The 19357-nt window shown below is 32.4% G+C and overlaps 1 protein-coding gene across 1 annotated transcript; it reads left to right on the top strand.

Moving 5' to 3' along the window:
• The first annotated feature begins 1628 nt into the window (after window positions 1-1628).
• On the top strand, window positions 1629-16642 carry LOC134275189 (sodium-dependent proline transporter-like). The gene is made up of 16 exons (XM_062757445.1): window positions 1629-1823; window positions 3148-3294; window positions 4181-4490; window positions 6254-6397; window positions 8352-8511; window positions 9100-9232; window positions 9759-9893; window positions 10266-10369; window positions 12974-13098; window positions 13346-13458; window positions 13788-13916; window positions 14569-14668; window positions 14778-14878; window positions 15249-15422; window positions 15944-16099; window positions 16380-16642. The coding sequence occupies exons 1-16, from the start codon at window positions 1803-1805 to the stop codon at window positions 16491-16493; spliced, it is 2166 nt and encodes a 721-aa protein (XP_062613429.1). The 5' UTR covers window positions 1629-1802; the 3' UTR covers window positions 16494-16642.
• Window positions 16643-19357: the final 2715 nt, after the last annotated feature.

Here is a 19357-nt window from a genome sequence, read left to right as displayed (position 1 = left end):
CGTGGAATAATTTGTGCAAAACGGGCTTCTCCCGTTATGCAAATTACCACACGTTTTCAACTATCTTTGATACATTGGCATATATACCCAAAAACTAGACAGTCATCAACTGGCTGGTTCTATGCTCGGCACAATGATCTATTCAGCAAATGCAATCCATTTTTGCAAGTCAAATGCGTTTTTATACGAAATATTAGGTCATTATTAATATTCACACTGAATGACGGGATTTTCCGTTATTTCACGATCATGACAAGGAGCACACGGCGGGTGTAACCGGTCGACCGAGATGCTCACTCCTCCATGGCACCTGATCCCATCTCTGACGTTGTAGAGGTCCGCGTTTGCTCCAGACTGCTCCTGTTTTGTGTAGTTGGAATGGGCTTTTGGGTTTGCAATTGACTACTTTTCTTTATCACCATATATCACTGAATGAAATCAGAGAATGCGACTGATCATGGATTAGCTGTTCTTCAGAGAAGGTTTTAAAATCCCCCCCCCCCCCAAAAAAACCCTGAAAAACTATGCTCATTAATTCTGGTCTTTTGAAATGATTAATCACGGTTTTGATGCTCTTTTCCTCATAAAATTGTATATAAAACTTTGCCTATTGAGGATCAATCCTATCCCCTGAAAACTGTAATATGCATTACTTTAATTGCATCTTTATTAAATATTACTACAAAACTTTATCATATGCTAAACGTGATGACTTTAACTTTTTTATTATCATCGACTTCCCTTCTTTATGTAGCAGCAATATAAAAATACACTTATCGCCGCATTTGGAGCGTTTGACCCCTAGCTGATTCAATACGCAAGAGTATACTCTACTTACGAACAATTTCTAAAATAAGGCAAGCTATTGACAAGCAAGTTGATGAGACAAAGGTATTAACAGTCTCGTCTACTGTCAACATTTCGCAAAATACTATCATGGTCGCTACAATGACTTGTCAGCAAATATAATCTACCATTCAGTCGAATGTTGACTGATGTTTTTCATACTAATTATTAAGCCATTTTTTTCCGTTTGACCAAAGACATAGAATAACATTTATGGTGCCTGTTCATATCTTTAAAAATGTTTTTAGAGGTCTGTGTTTATTCTTGCTCTGAATCTGACATTCTTCATTGTACTTTTGGTCTTGACTACTGTTCGTTTTCTCCATATTTCATAAGTAAGGTGTGCATATTTATTCACTTCTTTTATCCCTAATATGTATATATACAACAGGTATCAACATCATGAAAGTGATAGTTTTCCATTGAAAGTTTAGCTCTTTCTTCTTGCCATAAAACAGTAACTAACTGTCAGTCTGTCAGTAGAACAGGAATTATTCCGTCAGCCATTTGAAAGAGTTCCTTTCCCGTGCTAGTAAGGGCTTTCATCGAGTTTCTAGTAAATTCTTTTTAGCATAATTTTTTGTCCAACCCCCCTCTATATCTCTCTGCATTTTTAGATTAAGAAAAGGCAAAAACAACACATGTTTAGTTCAAAATATAGTTTTATATATTTGAATCATATAGAACTCCGATAGATTGACGTCATCTGCTATTAATAACACGATTGCTTTTGCTGGTGTAGCCACGCCTGAATTACCACAGGTATTCCCAGGTAAATTAACAAAAGGTGAATAGACTGTATCCTAATTTTGAGTTCAATGGTACGTCTGTAAAATATGCCGGAAGTGTCTTGTCATGGTCACTTTTAGGTGTGAATTTTGCAGCAAGGTATACACAGTTTCCCAAAGTGACTAATGATGAATTAAACAAGAAGGATTAATAAGGGATTAAGACAAATGTCGGGTTTACGGCGAAAGGTAAGTCAAGTGTAAAATGTTTAATCAGCGCATTTGAATAGGCGTCCCCAGTCAATCAGCTGTTCATGACGGTTATTTTTTGTTCCTCGTTTAAAACGAACATGAAGTGTATAAAGGGAAGATGTGATTATAGACGCATTAGATGCCGCCATAATTACAAGATTATACAAAATTTCTTTTATTTTTTACAGAGTACGAAATATTTTTAAATCAAAAACATCAGTTACAAACTTTTAATTGGATATGGATTTTGTGGTAAACCGAAACCATAAGATATTTAACTTTAAACGATTAGCATGATGTGGGTAGCATTAAAATGCTTTTATTTTTCAAGCTTTGATCAACATAATCAATCGATAATCATGTGTTTGTCATACCCTGGACCAACAAAGTCGTCACGCTCTAATTAACAAAAGGACTGTACCCGTAACAAACGAGAAAAAAAGCCTTTGCTTTTAAAGGTTGACTTAAGGACATCGTGTTTCAATTTCCATAAATTTTTGCATTGATCATGTTGATAAGAATATTCTGTTTCATCATTTACATTTATGAAAAAGCTAAAAAAGCAAATCTGGCATGTGGTGACAAAATAAAGCTTATAACCAGGGACTCTTAGTACATGTATATGTGTCCCTGTTATAACGTTGGAAGAATAATAATGGTTGTTTGACCAAAATCGTTTGTCATAAGCTTTAAATTAAATTTGTTTTAAAACTAAACCCCTCCCCCACTGGTTCATCAAACTAGACAATATAAAAATCGAAATATACATGTTTGTATGTTGTTGTTTGTAACCAAACTCGGCGTTGAATAATGCATGGGATACGTCCATGTAATTTGATTACGAATTGTTGACAACGAAAGAGCCACATCACTGATATAACCAAAAAGACACCAAAGAATCCGTCTGTACTGTACCACAGGCCTTTAGATCGCTTAGAAAAAAAATTGAGGTGTTAAAATTTTTTTTTTACACACAATTTTTTTTCAAGCGACCCAAAAGCCTGTGTACTGTACTAACCACAAACGACATTGACCAACATACCTTTTTTCTTATATACAGAGAGAGAGACACAAATAGGTTTTTATTCTGACTGAAAAATTTAAAAAAAATTGTTTTGGGGATTTTTCATAAAAAATAAAATGTGAAATGCACGCCCATCAGGTATGATTTTGCATTATTATTCAATAATATTTGGTTGGCTGGTTGGCAATCAATGAAAATCTTTGAGGCAATATTTTATGATTTCATACATATTATTATTTTTACAATTATTAAAGTTTTATGCTATTTCTGCAATTAAAATTACCAAATATAATACAGGAAAAATGGGAGTCCAGTATGTCGGACGTGACCTCCAACGGGAATGCTGGGGACACGGGAAGTCTGGGTCCCCCCGATCTCATGACCAACAACATCGACCCGGGGATCTACAGAAATAACGGCAAGGCGGCCAATGGGGCTTCACAGGTATGGTCTATTGAAAGGATGAAGATGTATAAAATATCAACTGACCGTACTAGTAAGTTTTATAAAATATCAGGCAAAGAAATCTGGAATCTTCATCAAAGTTTAAGATTATTTTTTGTTATACCCTTATAAATATCGTTCTATATATTTATTACTTATAAAAAGTCCAACAAAAGAACTATTTATTACGTCGGTCTAACAATTTCACTATTGACCGGTCTTACATAAGAATTGTTAGACCGCAACGTCACTCGTCTGTTACGTCACAATTAATTAATCATGGTGAAATATCGGCGACGCGAAAATAGCCGAAGTTAAGAGCTACAAGAGTTGTTGCTAACAGCTAGGTAAGAAAGAAGGGAAGAGTATATTTTGTGATAAATAATTTTTGTGATACAATAGATTTATAATTGATTTTTTTTCTTTCTCAGCTTGATGTTTTATATTTACTGAAGAAGTCATCATTTTCCATACAAAATAATTGATAATATAGCGTGTATTGATTAAATTGATCACTCTTAAGTGAGCAGTGAAGGGTATAACAAAACAGTTATAGACTTCGGGCAACATATGATTTGTTGGACCTGAAGGTGAAAATGTTGCCCTTGGCCTGCGGCCTCGGGCAACATTTTCACCTTCAGGTCCAACAAATCATATGTTGCCCTCATACCCAGTCAATAACTGTATAATGTATTTCAGTTATTTTACTCTTACAAAAAATAACATTACAGGCATTATTGAAACATTTTCAATGGGCAAACAATATCTTCAAATGATAGCCAATTTAATAAAACCATGGAAAAATAAACCTTTCACAATTAAACTTGGACTTTTTCTCTTAGATTCTAAAATCAAATGTAAAGATAATGTAAAAACAAATTTGTAGGTTACCATAGCAACAGAGGATACAGAAGACAGCAGAAAGCAGATGTTTGGTAAAGACGAAAACGAAGAACGCGGAAACTGGACCGGAAGATTTGACTTTCTTCTCTCAATGCTGGGATACGCCGTTGGTCTTGGCAACGTTTGGAGATTTCCCTATTTATGTTACCGAAATGGAGGTGGGGCCTTTTTAATTCCCTTCATTTTGATGATGATACTAATTGGAGTACCCCTATTTTTTATGGAAGCATCGCTAGGACAATTTTGTAGCAGTGGTCCTCTCACATGTTGGAAATTTGCACCGCTTTTCAAAGGCAAGTAAATTTTTATATAAAACACGTGTGTTCGAAAGAGACTCTTTCGTTTGGTGACTAACGAGGGCTGTTCAATAAATAATGTCCTGAACTGTATGACATACAACACAGCTATCGTATGACATTAAGCTTGACTTTCACTCATGGTTGAATCTTTAATGAATTGATATTAGTTTATGTGACCACTTTTCATCTCATATTTTCATTGTGAGAAGCTGGAAAACCAGGGCTATTCGAAACACTGCATTGAAAATGAATGGTAAAGAATCAATAAACTAGAATGAAATTAAACTCTCAATTAAAGCTGCTTTAAAACTTTTTAAGTATCCCAAAGAAATATTCACTGAAATTTATGAAATTTACAGCAACCAATTTCTCTTTTATAGACACATGAGCAGGTGGATTTCAAAAGCAATAATGATATAACGGGCATCAAAAAATGGGCACCGTATTTGGCGACAAGCACTTAAAACAACCAATGTTCTTTTTGTCAAAATTCAACAAATTATCACTTATGATGTTATGATTGACTACAAGACACATGGCAAATTTAATAGGCATCAATTTGGGGAGTTGTTCACACTACATGTATTTGAAAGAATCATTTAACAGAAAAAAGCTTAGCAGGCACTCAATGGTCACCCTTTGTTTTGAAAAATGAGTGAAAACGACAGCGTGTAAGAATATCTAAACAATTATCTTTAAAAGTCAGAAACTGTAGTTACGTCCACATTTGTCTGAAATTCAAACAGATAATAAAGCTTGAATCCATAGCTTTAAACCTCAAAACGAACCAGCAATAAGATGCACTTGACAAAAACAGCAAAGGTCTGAAAAGAGCAAAGAATTACTAGAGGGCAACGACAGTTTTATATGCCATTTTCTTAAATATTAGTGGTCTTGTTGTTCAAATTCATATTCAGGAAGGCATTTCAATTTCTGGAGGAGTCTAGAAAGCAAAAGTTTTGAAAAAAAAATCGAAAGGGTTATGAGAAAATGGAACCAGAATCAGGAATCCAGTACATTAAATTTCTTCATGACAGCGTCCAAAACCACACTCCCAGAAGAGTAAAGGTGTTTTAGGGATAAACAGAAAGTTAATGTCACATCAGTGAAATTCACCAGATCTGTCACACTTTGACTTGGTTAATTTTCCAAACTTGAAAAAAAAACACCTTTCCGAAAGAAGAAACAAGTTCTGGAAATCATAAGAAATGCCATATTCCAGTATACGAAGGGTCATACTCAAAGATGAGTTATAAAACAATCAGATATTGGATAAAAATGTTACAGACATTATTTTTTTTATTAAAAGAGGATATCTAAGTTAAATGATTTAGACTAAATCATCGAAAAGCGTCTTTTGCTTCTTTCCGAGCACCGAGGACAATATACTAGTACTAGTACTGAACAGCCCTCGTATTGTTGGAAGACAAGTACAAGATATACAAAAATATCGCAACTGTTCAACAATTCACCAAACGTTGTTAATAAAAATCTCTGCTTTTTTGAATACAAAAAAGGAAAAATAAGTACATTGTATATACACAATTTGAAAATGGAACGTTATAAATAAAAATACTTCATTAATGTTGTGGCTGACAAGTTTACATCAGGAAAGAAAAGTAGAAATATTGCCAATCGATAAAATACAATAATATGATAATACAAAATTATGCTATATACGATTAAAACGTATTTTTAAAAATTAAAATAATAATTTTAAGAAATAACATGTAAAATATAATAATTTTCATTTGTAGGCGTAGGAATATCAATGGTGGCGGTATCTGCTCTGACGTCACTATATTACAACATGATCCTGGCCTGGTCCTACTATTATTTCTTTGCTTCCTTCACCAGTGACCTGCCATGGATAAAATGTGAAAACAACTGGAACACCAGAGGTAAACGCCCGTTGAAATTATACATTATTGCTTTATAATGGTCCAAACTATTGCTAAAATTGTTAAAGATCAAATTCAAAGTTGGTGTTCATGCTCATAAGTACAATAAAATAACACAGGTTATGAGGAGAACAAACAAGGATCTGGGAATCATCAGAGGTAGGATCAGGTGCCATGTATATTGTTGCTCACAGTACCTCTCCTTAAATTTTTAGGGAAAAAATTAAAATGAAATATATTGAGATAACGAACATCATTCAACCTCAAACATCCATTCAAAAAATACAAATCAAGAGCAGAGCAAACAGAAATCCAAAACATCAGAGCTGGGATAACGTGTCATGGAGGATGAGCATCCCCCGTCACCCGCTCACATCGGCCATGTGCTCCTTGTCTTGATCGGGAAACAAAAAGAAAAATCCGTTGACAATTCAATGAGTAAAAAATGGTTTAACAATTAGCATAAAAGTGTCATCATTTGATTTAATTTTTGTATTACGAGTGTTGTTCGAAAAGTTCGTGGACTGCTGTCATATCTTTTTTTTTATTAAACGTCATATGCTAACAAAATTTGGTAGGAATATTTTAACAATAAATCCAAATTATTTGTATTGAACATTTTTATATTATCATGCTAAATTTCAAACCTATCCAGAATTTAAAACTGCAAAAATCGGATCGCAGAGCAGGTCTAAATTTGGTAATTCACAAACAGAACACGGAATAAATAATTATGGCAATGTCTGTAGTCATATTCTCTGTAAAATGGAGCAAAAAAAAAAAAAAATAAACAAACAAACAAACAAACAAACAAAAATCGTCGACTCTGAAAGTAAGAACTGTTACATTGATTCATTTTCGAAATTATTGCTTAATATTTTGATTCGTTTTTAAGGAAATCAATTTGGGAAGATAGGTAGTTCTCGATGAAAGCGACAAAAATGATGACGTCGTTGAACGTAACAGAGCAGCAGATAACGATTCAATTTTGTGTAATACTCGGGAAAAACCCTGAATAAACTCCATATATGTTAAACGAATAAAAAAAGTCACAATTTAAAAGTCGTGCATGTGTTTATAAATGTACAGACGATATTTGAGTGACGAAGACTGTATCCGACGAGGACAATCTGTGAAGAAACGGTTAATCTGATAAAATCTGATCAAAAACTAAAACATATGTAACGTCATGGAAAGACATAGCGCTTCCGAGTTGCAGATCTTGTAAAAGCACAGCTAATTATAAGTGGTAAAAGAAGGAGATATGGAGATAACGAACAGTATTCAATATCAAAAGTCCATAAAACAGTACAAAATAGGAGCAGAGCAAACACGGACCTCCGAAACATCAGAGGTGGATCAGGTGCCATGGAGGAGTTAGCATCCCCTGCCGACCGGTCACACCCACCGTGTGCTCTTTGTCATGATCGGGAAATAACGGGAAAATCCGTCATCAGTTCAGTGTATAAATAATGGACTAACAATTAGTATGAAAAACGTCAGTCAGCATCTAAGCATTGACAAAGAAAATTTTACAACGAGAACAATTGTCATAAAATGAATTTCAAGTGCTAGAAAAGGGTTTTTAACAAATGATTATTGAACTAAACTGTTGAAATATATAGGGTTAGTATTTTTAGGAAATTCTTGAGGCTATGTTTAAAACGTTACACCGTCGGATGCTCTGCGGGTACAAAACATGTTGATTTGTAAATGAAGTTAATTGATTTCTATGAAATCGAATGAAATGAAACTTCACTCATCAACAAAACAAATATTTTTATACATCATATTGAGCTTAATTTAAATTTCTTGAAAGCAGCATAACGAATTTAAGATTGAAATCGTCCACGAACTTTTCGAACAACCCTCGTATTTTGCTGCCAAGGTCAATGTATTGACCACAGAATTAAAAAAAATTTTAATTTTGCATCCTATGATACATTTATTGCAGACTGCAGTACAAAGCTACCTTTGACAGAATGCACCACTGGGCAGAAATATACTAACGGAACTTGTTACGATGGTGACACTTTTGTTGGATTATGGGATGCTAAAAAGTTTACCAATGCAACCGGCCGGAAGCGGAAACTAGCATCAGAAGAATACTGGGAGTAAGATTACATATAAAATGTTTATTCTATCTGGCATAGATTGTTTTCTTAGATAAGTAGATGAAAATATGTGTAATTTCGTTTCTTTCGAATTCCTGTGGAAGCAGATTTTTTTTTTTTTTCAATTTTAGTTAAGAAATGATTATTATAGTCTTGGCTTAATTATAATCATTTCCCATATTTAAAATATATGTAGTTAAACTAGTATCATTAATAGACCTCGATCATGATTCAGTATATAAATTATTTTTTTTGAAAATATGCAGTAAATCGGTAAAATTTAGGAATACGTGAAAGACAATTTCAACTTTTTATTCACCCGTTTACCAAATCTGACATTTTATTTGCATAACTTAAATTCAAGCACAATTTTTGAAGCATAAGACAAAAATGCAGAGGCTGACAAGAATACTCGATAACCATTGGCCAGTTATCCGAGTTTGTAGAGCACCTAATTTATAGGGAGAAAGGAATGAATCCTGGCCGGGTCCACTTTTATCCCGTGCTGTTTACAGTAGCCAATATTGAAACAAGTGCCATGGGACACGATTTGAACGAAGATGGTTAAATCTTTACCTCCTTTTTCAGAAAAGTTGCTCTAGACCAGAGTTCTGGAATTGAAGAGTTCGGTCAGCCTAAGTGGGACCTGGTGCTGTGTCTTATGTTTGCCTGGTTCATCTGTTTCTTATGTCTCATAAAAGGAATCAAATCTACTGGAAAGGTACTTACCCACAATGCATTTCTCGGAAATTTGAAGTTGTCGTCTTGACAAGTCAAAAATAAAGTCGGCATTTTATAGAAAAAAGGACAATAATTTTCTTTTAGTTATACTTTGTGTTTCATACTTTTTGAATTTAACAAACTCTCCTCTGATATTCATTTAATGAAATGATATGCTGGAGATTGTACCAAAATTTGGTTTTGAAATCATATATTTTTCATATATTTCGTAGTTTTTGTTCATGAAAGAAATAATATACAGTGGAGCCTCATTTATCCGGACGCTAAGTTACATTTTAATGTTAACATTTAAAAAATCCGTTCCCAAAAAATCGTAACATTATATGATCCACTGTAAATTATTATATATGTTATAAGTAACATTATATGATCAATTTTATATATTATTTTATCTTAAAAACCACAGCATTAAAAATATATTTAAAAAGTATGTTTCACCTTTCGTCCTCTCTTATGCAAAATTAGCTAAAAGAATTACTACGTATTCAAAAGACTTATTTGTACAGGTTGTTTATTTCACCGCCATCTTCCCTTATGTGGTCCTGTTGATCCTTTTCTTTAATGGTGTATTCCTGAGTAACGCTGGAGAAGGCATCTATTACTACATAGTGCCAGATTTTGAGCGGCTTCTTGACCCCCGGGTAAGTGGATCATATGTGATGCCTTATTACATTTAGATCACTTGTTAGATGGATTCATCTGGGTTATCCATTCAGTCCATTAGCGATGCATCTGTCAATGAAGACAAGTATATGGTGACATGTATATGCTGCTGAAGTTAATAGATTACTTGTATGAGTTAATTACTGGTATCGTTGCTGAAATTTTAAAGATACAATGCTCTTTAGAATGATTCGAGCCTATCTAGATTGTTTAAGAAACAAAGATTTGGAAATCACAATAAGGATTATATTAAAATACTGCATCTGAACCTTTTCCCTAACGAAACTTTACATTTGTTTTTTAATGGTCATGGCCAGAATTTAGACAACTTATTTAATGTTATATGTCAGGTTTGGAAAGATGCAGCTGTCCAGATATTTTTCTCAATGTCCATAGCAGGAGGAGGGCTGGTTACACTCTCCAGTTACAACCGATTCCATAACAACATTTTAAAGTAAGTAACACCCTCCTTAAGATCCATATCTGATGCACCTTGATTTGCTCTAATCCGAAAGAATTTTGTGACCTTGAAATCGAAAAAGGTTAACAAAGTTAATCTTGCTCATAATGCTAGTATTTAAAGTAACTAACATGGATTCGCCCAAAGAAATCTATTAATTCGAAAAAAGTGTTTTATTCTAATTCAAGGTCAATTGAACAATAATATATAGGCAGTGTAAAAAAAAATAACTTGGTTTCGTTCTCATATGTAAAATATGAAGTTACAGAAATGATCGGTAATCGTGCTCAAAATTCAATTGAAATAGTACAATTGTGCACAAAGGAAACATGAACCTCGATAATTACAGATGGTGCCTTGATTGTTGATTTGTTAAACCGGAGAAGCGCTCTTTGTCGTGATGGAGTAAACAGGGATATCCAAAGAATATAGAATATATGATATACATGTACATGTATATACGAGGGTTGCTCGTAAAGCTCATGAACTCATATCTTTTGTTTAAGTAAGATGATGATGATACAAACAACTTTTTTTTCTTTAGAGGAGACTTAATATCGTGTGCCAAGTTTAGAAAAGTGGAACTAAGAACTGAAAAATGAAATAGACTTGGAAAATATTAATTTCAATATCATTACAAATATGGACAAAACACACTCAGGTTTACAGATGAAAACAAAATTCAGAATATGTTACCTTGGTGCTAAAAGTGTAATACAAACTTTAGAAAAATATACCAAGCCAGATGAATTTTATTAGGGAAAGCAAAATGGTAAAAATCAGCCTATATGATATTGCTGATTTTTTGTCATTTTGTTTCTCCTTATAAAATTCATTCACTATTTTTCTAAAGTTTTTATTACACTTTTAGCACCAAGTTAACATGCTTTGAATTTTTTTTCACCTGTAAACCTTTACTGAGTGTTATTTTATATTTGTGTTTTTATTGAAATATTACTGATATTTTCCAAGTTTATTTTATTTTCCGGTTCTTAGGAGAAGAAATTCTAAGAAGTATCCACTTTTCTAAACTTGTGACATGATATTAAGTCTCCTTCAAAGAAAAAAAATTGTTTGTATCATCTGTCCTTAATGTCACGTGCAATCCAAATTTGGTAGAAATATTTTAACAATAAATTCAAACGATTTGTATCAGAAACTTTAAAATTATCAAAAAGTTTTTTCAAAGCTACCCAGAATTTAAAAAACTGCAAAAATCGGACCGCGGAGCATGCAAGTCAACTCTTAGTCAGTCACAAACAATACACTAAATAAAATATCTGTAGTTATATTCTCTCTAAAATGAAACAAAAATGAAAATAAATCCTATAAATCCTACACTTTTAAATTAAGAATTGTTACATTGATTCATATTCCAAATAATGGCTTAATATTTTGCTTCGATGAAAAGAAATCGGTTTGAGGAGATAGGCAGTCCTCACTGAAAGCGAAAAAAAATGACGCTGTTGAACGTCACGGAGCAACCAGATATTGATGCAATTTTGTGTTTGAAATATATTAGGAGGGAAATCCTGATAAACTCGAAAAATGTCAAAGGTGAAAGAAAATATCACAGGTAAGCCATGCATGTATTTATAAATCGTACAGGTGGTATTTGATTGACAGAGATTCAGTATCGTGCGAAGACAATCTGTGAAAAAAAAACGGTTTATCTGGTAAAATCTGAAAAAAAAACTTTAAAAAGTTGGAACGTCATTGAAAAACATAAGTGCTTCGAATAGTTGCTGATCTTATGAAAGCACAGTTAAGTGGTAAAAGAAATTAATACATCGACAAACGAAATTATACAACGAGAACAATTGCTAGAAAAATAAATGTCAAGTGCTAGAATATGGGTTTAAATAAGTGATTATTGAACATACTGTGTGTGAAAAAAAATAATGGTAACATAGTATGATATTGTCTCGAAAACAATAATGGTAACAACGTGTTATATGGCCTTGAAAAAAAAATTATGGAAACAAAGTGTTACATGGTCTTGAAAAAAATGGTACCAAAGTGTGACATGCCCTTGAAAAAAGAAAAGGTTACAGGGTGTGATATGACCTTGAAAAAATAGTACTAACAGAGTGTTATATGGCTTTGAAAAAAGTAATTATAAAAGAGTGTGATATGGGCTTAAAAAAAGTGAAGGTAACAGAGTGTGATATTGCCTTGAAAAAAATAAGGTAACATAGTGTGATATTGCCTTTAAAAAGTAAAAGTAACAGAGTGGGATATGGCCTTGGAAAAAAAATAATGATAACAAAGTGTGATAATGCCTTATCAATGTTATGATTACAGAATGTGGTATTGCCTTAAAAAGGTATTAATTTAAACAATATTTTATTCACAGATGTTGTCGTGAAAAAGGTATGATAACAGTGTTATACTAGTATTGCAATGAAAAGGTTAATGATAACAGAATATGATATACCTTTAAATAAGAAAGGTACTACAGTGTAGTAACGACAAAATATTGTGCGTGGATAAGGTAATATTAACAGAGTGCAATATGTCTGAAATAAGTAATGGTAACATAGTGTGATATACATCCATGGTATTGAGGAATAATACAGACTTCACGATTTATTGTAGAGATTCCATCATTGTCAGTGTTGGAGATACACTAACCTGTATATTCGCTGGATTTGTCATCTTTTCTTACCTTGGTCATATGGCGGGTGAACTCAATGCCAAAGTTGGAGATGTGGCACAAGACGGTATATAATTTTGTTTGTATAGATACGTGTTGATTTACAATGCACAACGTTCATATTGTAAATGATACTGCAATTTATGAAAACAATTTTAATTGCGAGCACTAAGGAGGCAAACAATCTTACTTTACAAAAGTTCAATATATTACTTACTGCGTTTATCATCTTTACACATTCAAAACCATGATGAGTATACCATAATCTCGGCTACATCATATTCATCCTAAAGGTCGCTTTGTCCCCTTTTCAGGTGCTGGACTGGCGTTTGTGGTTTATCCCACAGCTGTGGCCAGTCTTCCCGCCTCGCCGTTCTGGTCAGCCCTCTTCTTTTTCATGCTTATTACATTAGGACTGGACAGCCAGGTACAATCTTCAGTCAAGTTTTGAAATGAGAAAAGAAATTACTACAAATTATACATGTATATGAAAGTGAACCATTGAATTTTGAACAATTTCGTAAGACCCAACACTACAAAGGTCCTCATGTTTGCACTTTATTTTATACTGGTATCTTAGGAAAAATACATTTAAAATGTTTTCGAATGTTTAAAATAGTATATGCTTTATTGTTTTCTCCCAAAATTTCAATGAGCAAAAACATACAAATAGCTGATCATGACTCAAAGTAAATGAAAAAAAAACCTTACGGACATATTTTGGTACTTTTGACAATAATTATACACTCTGAACAGTTCGCCATGTTGGAGACAGTGTTGACGGGAGTCATGGACCAGTATCCGGTGCTGAGGCCCCATAAAACCCTCGTTATTCTCGTCATCTGTATCGTCTTCTTCATCATCGGATTACCTCTCTGCTGTCCGGTAAGTGTTTCGTGATCTTGTGAATTTGCCTCTTGATTGGTATACTGTGGTTCGATCAATATTCGTTGAGCACCAATTTTCAAGTATTTCATTGTTAAGCAGATCCACAAATTCAAATGTTCATTGAATTAAGAAAAATGATATTCATTTGTATAGACAATGCTTTTGTCAATTGCTGATTGACGTTTTTCATACTACTTTTTAGTACAGTATATATATGAAATTATGTATCTTTGAAAACGTCTGTTTTCCAAAATCCACGAAGATTTATGCCAAGGAAAACTGATGAAACCACAGTAATTGTTTCACCTGTCTGTAACACAAAATTGAGTTAGCAAAAAGTTATTTGCAGGTTCTTATATAGAACAAATTAATAAAGGACTTATGTATGCTTTATACTACATGTAGTGCATTGCTTCAGTTTACAGTTAGACCTCTCTACTCAATAAACTTATGTTCATCTGAGAGTAAATTTAAATCCATATCAAATTTGAAAGAATGTTCTCTTTCAAGCATTATATGACAGAGGTACAATGTACTTTCTTCAATGATTTGTACTATATTCTTTGAATAATTCTTGAATGAGACACTTGAGGAATTATAATATGATGATGAATACATATATTTTTGAATGTATCCTTTTGATATTTAGGGAGGTGTGTACCTGTTACAAATACTCGATAATTATGTAGGAGGATGGACTCTCTTAATTATAGGATTTGCAGAGTGTATATGTATTACGTATATATATGGTAGGTATAAGTTTCTATTTCCTCTCGCTCTCACTCTCTCTCTTTTCAATGGTAAAACAATTATTGTTTCTATGACATACATGTATCTGCCTAAATAATTTTTTTACAGGAGTAAATAGATTCATAAAAGACATAGAGCTTATGTTAGGATTGAAGATGTTCATCTGGTGGAAAATTTGCTGGATGATTTTAAGTCCCATAGCATTAGTGGTGAGAATAAATCATATGTGTTATTTTCAGACCTGTAAACATTGAGAACAGACGCCGAATTAAAAAAAAAAGGAAAAATGTCAAAATATATCAGATCTTTTGATTCTTATCTTTCTCTACTTCTACTTGAATTTTTTCTAAGTTTTTTTGTTCTGTTTTTTTTTTCGTGACGCTGTTTAGTTTTTGAAATGTTAAAAACTAGCGCATGTATCATTTAAATACTAAGTATTTTATTCGATGAAGAATTAATCTAAATAACTACTTTTCTGATCACTTTTAGGAATTACTTATAATTTGTTATTATTTATTTTTTTTTAAATAAACATTTTTATCAAATATAAGATTTTACCATCTTATTACTCCTTTTTAGTTAATATTCATCGCCACTTTTATTGACTACGAGGCCTCGACGTACGGGGACTACACGTTTCCGGCCTGGGCGGACGGTCTTGGCTGGTTCATGGCGGTAGCCATCATAGCAGCTATCCCCATCACAATGTTGTATCAGATCAACAGGGAAGACGAGGACACGTCAATCTGGGAAGTCAGTTTCAATTGGTCTTTGATTTTTTTTTTTCAAAATCATAAACATGAATTCACGATTGAAATTTTCGGTCCCAATAGAGAGTTAAGTTAAGAAGAATGTCAATTAATTTTCGCTTTAATTGATATAAAAAAAAATATGTTTAAAAAAAAATTACTGAAGTTTTACACTTTTGTAAAATATTTTTTTCACTAAAGTCAAAACGATATTTTGGTTGTGCAAATATGTAGCTCTCTTTTTACATGAATAATATGCAGAGGAAGAGAATGATATATTCAGTATGTTCTAAACAAAATGAAGTCAATGCAATTTTGACAAAGTCCTTCAACTATCTGGTTCATCGTATTTTGAAGAATTGATTGTTTCAATTCATTATTTATTTGAACTAAAACATAACATGAGAATTATAACTGCAAAGACAGTAATGTTTATGACATTAAATCTGATGTTCGAAATGTTACTAAAGCACTTCATTTTCATCACTGATTTTAGAAGATAAGATAATTATTTTTTAACTTCAGAAAATCAAGTTACAGTGCACGCCGTCCCGTGAGTGGGGCCCTGCCTTGGTTCGTCACAGAGAACTGGTGAACTACATCGACGGCTGGGTGGATGATCCCTGGGCAGAGAAAGGAGCCTTCGTTAATTACGCCTACAAATCTGACAGTGAAATTAGGGTAAGAATTACATAGTTATCTCATAGTAGATAATAAATTTTAAAAGTTTATGTTATAATAAGATATCTTGTATTTCATCTGTTTTTATATGTTACATTTTGGGGAAAATTTTCCACTTACATTGAGTTTTCTAATGAACTTTAACGATCATTATAAATTTTAAGCAGGTCTTCACAATTAGTTTTTAACAAGGTTTATCTCATACATTTGGAGTAGGTAGAACAAATTCGGTATTAGTATACGTAATTGTCATTTATACATATATTTTTAATTTTCGCAGACTGGAAGTTTAAAGTCTTTAGAAGCAAGTAGACTCTCTGCTAGAATGAAAAAGTCCCTCTCTGACTCAAATGGATCAACGAAAACCGGAATCTCGTTTGAATCCTATGTGTAATTAAGTATATTGATTGGTTATATTTTCAGTATATGTAATTTATAAGGATTTATTGTCACCCTTTCATTTTCCTATTCAGTATTAGACGTGTTCGTATATTTCATTAGCCATACCTTTTGTCTGCCATGACAATATTTGCATATGCCTTTATAAGTCAAATAAAATATCATGTACAAAAAGACAACTGACTTACCTGAAAATTCTGGATTTGTAAATATGAATAATGCAATAACAACATGTCATGATCAGCAATACTTGAAATGTTTACTCCATTTTCTTTTGTAATGAAATAAAATGGATGGAAAAGTAAAGTTCCAACAGTTTAAAAGAAAATGAAGGTAATGAATAGTACATACATATTTAATTAAGATGAAGGCAAAGAGAGTAAAAATATTTTTCCCTTTTTATTTCTTACTGTATGTCAAATCTATGCAAATATTAGTAAACATTCTGAAAATCTCAGTTGGTTCAAAATCTTTTTGATGAAAGAAATACTACTGTGTTAAGGAATAAATACATATTTCATTCATTATTTGAAAAAGGTGTACGCGGTATTACCGGTATTTTAACTGAATCAAATGCATTTACAACCTATATTTAGATTCCAAAAATCTCATTTTATACAAACCGGTTTTTATATATTTTTAAATACAAACTTTTTTATTAATATACCATTGTAGCATTTGACTGTCTTTTACAAACCTTTTTTCCACAATTTTATGCACTTTTACTATTAAACCTACAAATCATTTGTATGTATATACATGCTTTTATTCTGGATATTTTTACATGGATTTTTTTTTAAAAGAATGACATTTTAAGAATGTACAAGAGACAATAAAAGAAGGAAATATATTTTGGATTGTCATTTAATTCCAGCTTTAGAGGAATTCACTTGATGTGTTTAAAGAGAAGCTTTATCATCTTTTATGTGTATTTCTCAGTCTATTATTTATCGCTGTCTATTTCTATCACGAATTTCAAAAGATTAATACCTTTTTCTGAAAGTTAATAAATTCTCAACTTTGGAGTTTTTACTTCTCTGATTCCTTTGCTTATAAAATTCCAGAGTTATAGTTTCCATCACAAGTTTCATTTGTCTAGAATATGTTTTACTTATCTGCTCCCTCTTGCTCCTTTGTCCCCTTGCTTTAAGTTTTACTTTTATGTCTATTCTCTGGTCTTTCTTATGTCTTTTGATTTTCTTTGCTTATCAATTTTGACATTTCTGTTATCATTTCTCTATTATTAAAATTCTTAACCTTGGTCATTACTTTTGATTGGTAAGAACTAGGGTTTTCAGTTTCACACTTGTTTTACTTGTGACAAGATCTTTCAGTAGGTTCTAACAAATTTGACTTCTTGACCATGACCTTAAAGTTTATCCTTCTTTTGCAAAATGTAACCGAAATTTTGCCTCAGCATAATTTTTGAAATATTTGTGAGGCTTTCAAACTTCACTTGTATAGTTGCTATGACAAGACCCTTAGTTTGAGTAATAACATTTTCGACATGAAATTTGACATTCTTTTGAAAAACATTAACCATGGTCATATCTTTTCAACACTTCCAACAAGGACTTTCATACTTCATTTCTATATTCATTGCGTCAAGACATTTCCCTTTTGTACGGTTGATATTAATGTGTGCATATATCACTTGTATATTAAGGTCAAGATCTAGTAAATGAAAGGTGCCTACATATTTATCAAACTTGAGAAATAAATTCCTTTTTTTAATGCTTTACAACTTTAGCTTGGTCAAATAAGGTGTTTCGGGGCATAATTTGTAGGTAAACAAGCTGAAAAACTGTATTTAAAACTGTCATTTTCAATGAAAAATTAAGAAAACCAGTCATGAATATGGGAGTTTTTTCCGTATTCGGCAAAGGAAATGTATCCAGATTGCCTACAGTCTCTCAAAAAACGGTAATTAGTATGTTCATGGCCTCTTCTTTAAATCAATAGCAAATTTAATATAGGTATCCGGTTTACTTTTTATATGATTTCAAATTGAATTCCGTGAAAATATCCCGTTTTCTTCATAATTCTGCTAAAGCCGTAAAGTACGGGAAAAAGAAAGTTGAAATTGATTATGACGTCATAATGGATCTAGCACCAAAAAATTAGTCTCGAGTTATTTACTAGATCTTGACCTTAAATGTTACAGAAACTCTCTTTTTGATCTAATGACTTTTTGACTTTGGAAATTAAACTACTTTAAAAACTCTATCGTTGAATTGGTAATGATATTTAAACGCTTGATGCTAGGGTTCCCGTGTTTTACTCGTGTTGTTCTTGTGACAATAACTTTCTTTGAGTAGCAACAACTTTGACGGTTTGACCTTAAACCTGAACTTGGACCCTCTTTTGAAAAACTTTAACCTGGTCATATCTTTTGAACAATTATTCTAGGAATTTGATAATATTTCACATGTTCCAGGGTTGTCCGTAAAGCTCAGTGAAATTTTAATAAAAGTTGTGTCATTGATATTTATATTAGCATGTGTATAATCCTTCACTAAATGTGAATTACATAATGTAAAATTATATTTAATTTCAAATGTATAAAAATACCATTATGCCTTCATTATTAAACTTGGGATGGTGACCCGGACCACCACAAAATTTTAATTAAACAAATCTATATATTCCTGGTAATAAAACCTTTCCTTTGGTACCAATAATTTTGAACCTGACCTTAGGAGTTGTTTTACAAAATCCACGAAAATTGATGCCAAGGAAAATTGATGAAACCACAGTAATTGTTTCACCTGTCTGTAACAGAAAATTGAGTTAGCAAAAAGTTATTTGCAAGTTCTTATATAGAACAAATTAATAAGGGACTTAAAATATTGCTTTTGC

This window comes from Saccostrea cucullata, unplaced genomic scaffold (assembly GCF_032062105.1).
Source record: "Saccostrea cucullata isolate Sc308-1 unplaced genomic scaffold, CSIRO_AGI_Scuc_v1 ctg189, whole genome shotgun sequence".
NCBI lineage: Eukaryota > Metazoa > Mollusca > Bivalvia > Ostreida > Ostreidae > Saccostrea > Saccostrea cuccullata.
This window is presented reverse-complemented; position numbering and strand designations above follow the sequence as displayed.

Bases quoted from the DNA above. Each gene is read 5' to 3' on its own strand.
- LOC134275189 (XM_062757445.1), top strand. From the start codon at position 1,803: ATGTCGGGTTTACGGCGAAAG. The intron at 13,917-14,568 runs GTAAGTGTTTCG...TTTGATATTTAG, and splicing joins GATTACCTCTCTGCTGTCCG to GGAGGTGTGTACCTGTTACA. The intron at 15,423-15,943 runs GTCAGTTTCAAT...TTTTAACTTCAG, and splicing joins AGGACACGTCAATCTGGGAA to AAAATCAAGTTACAGTGCAC.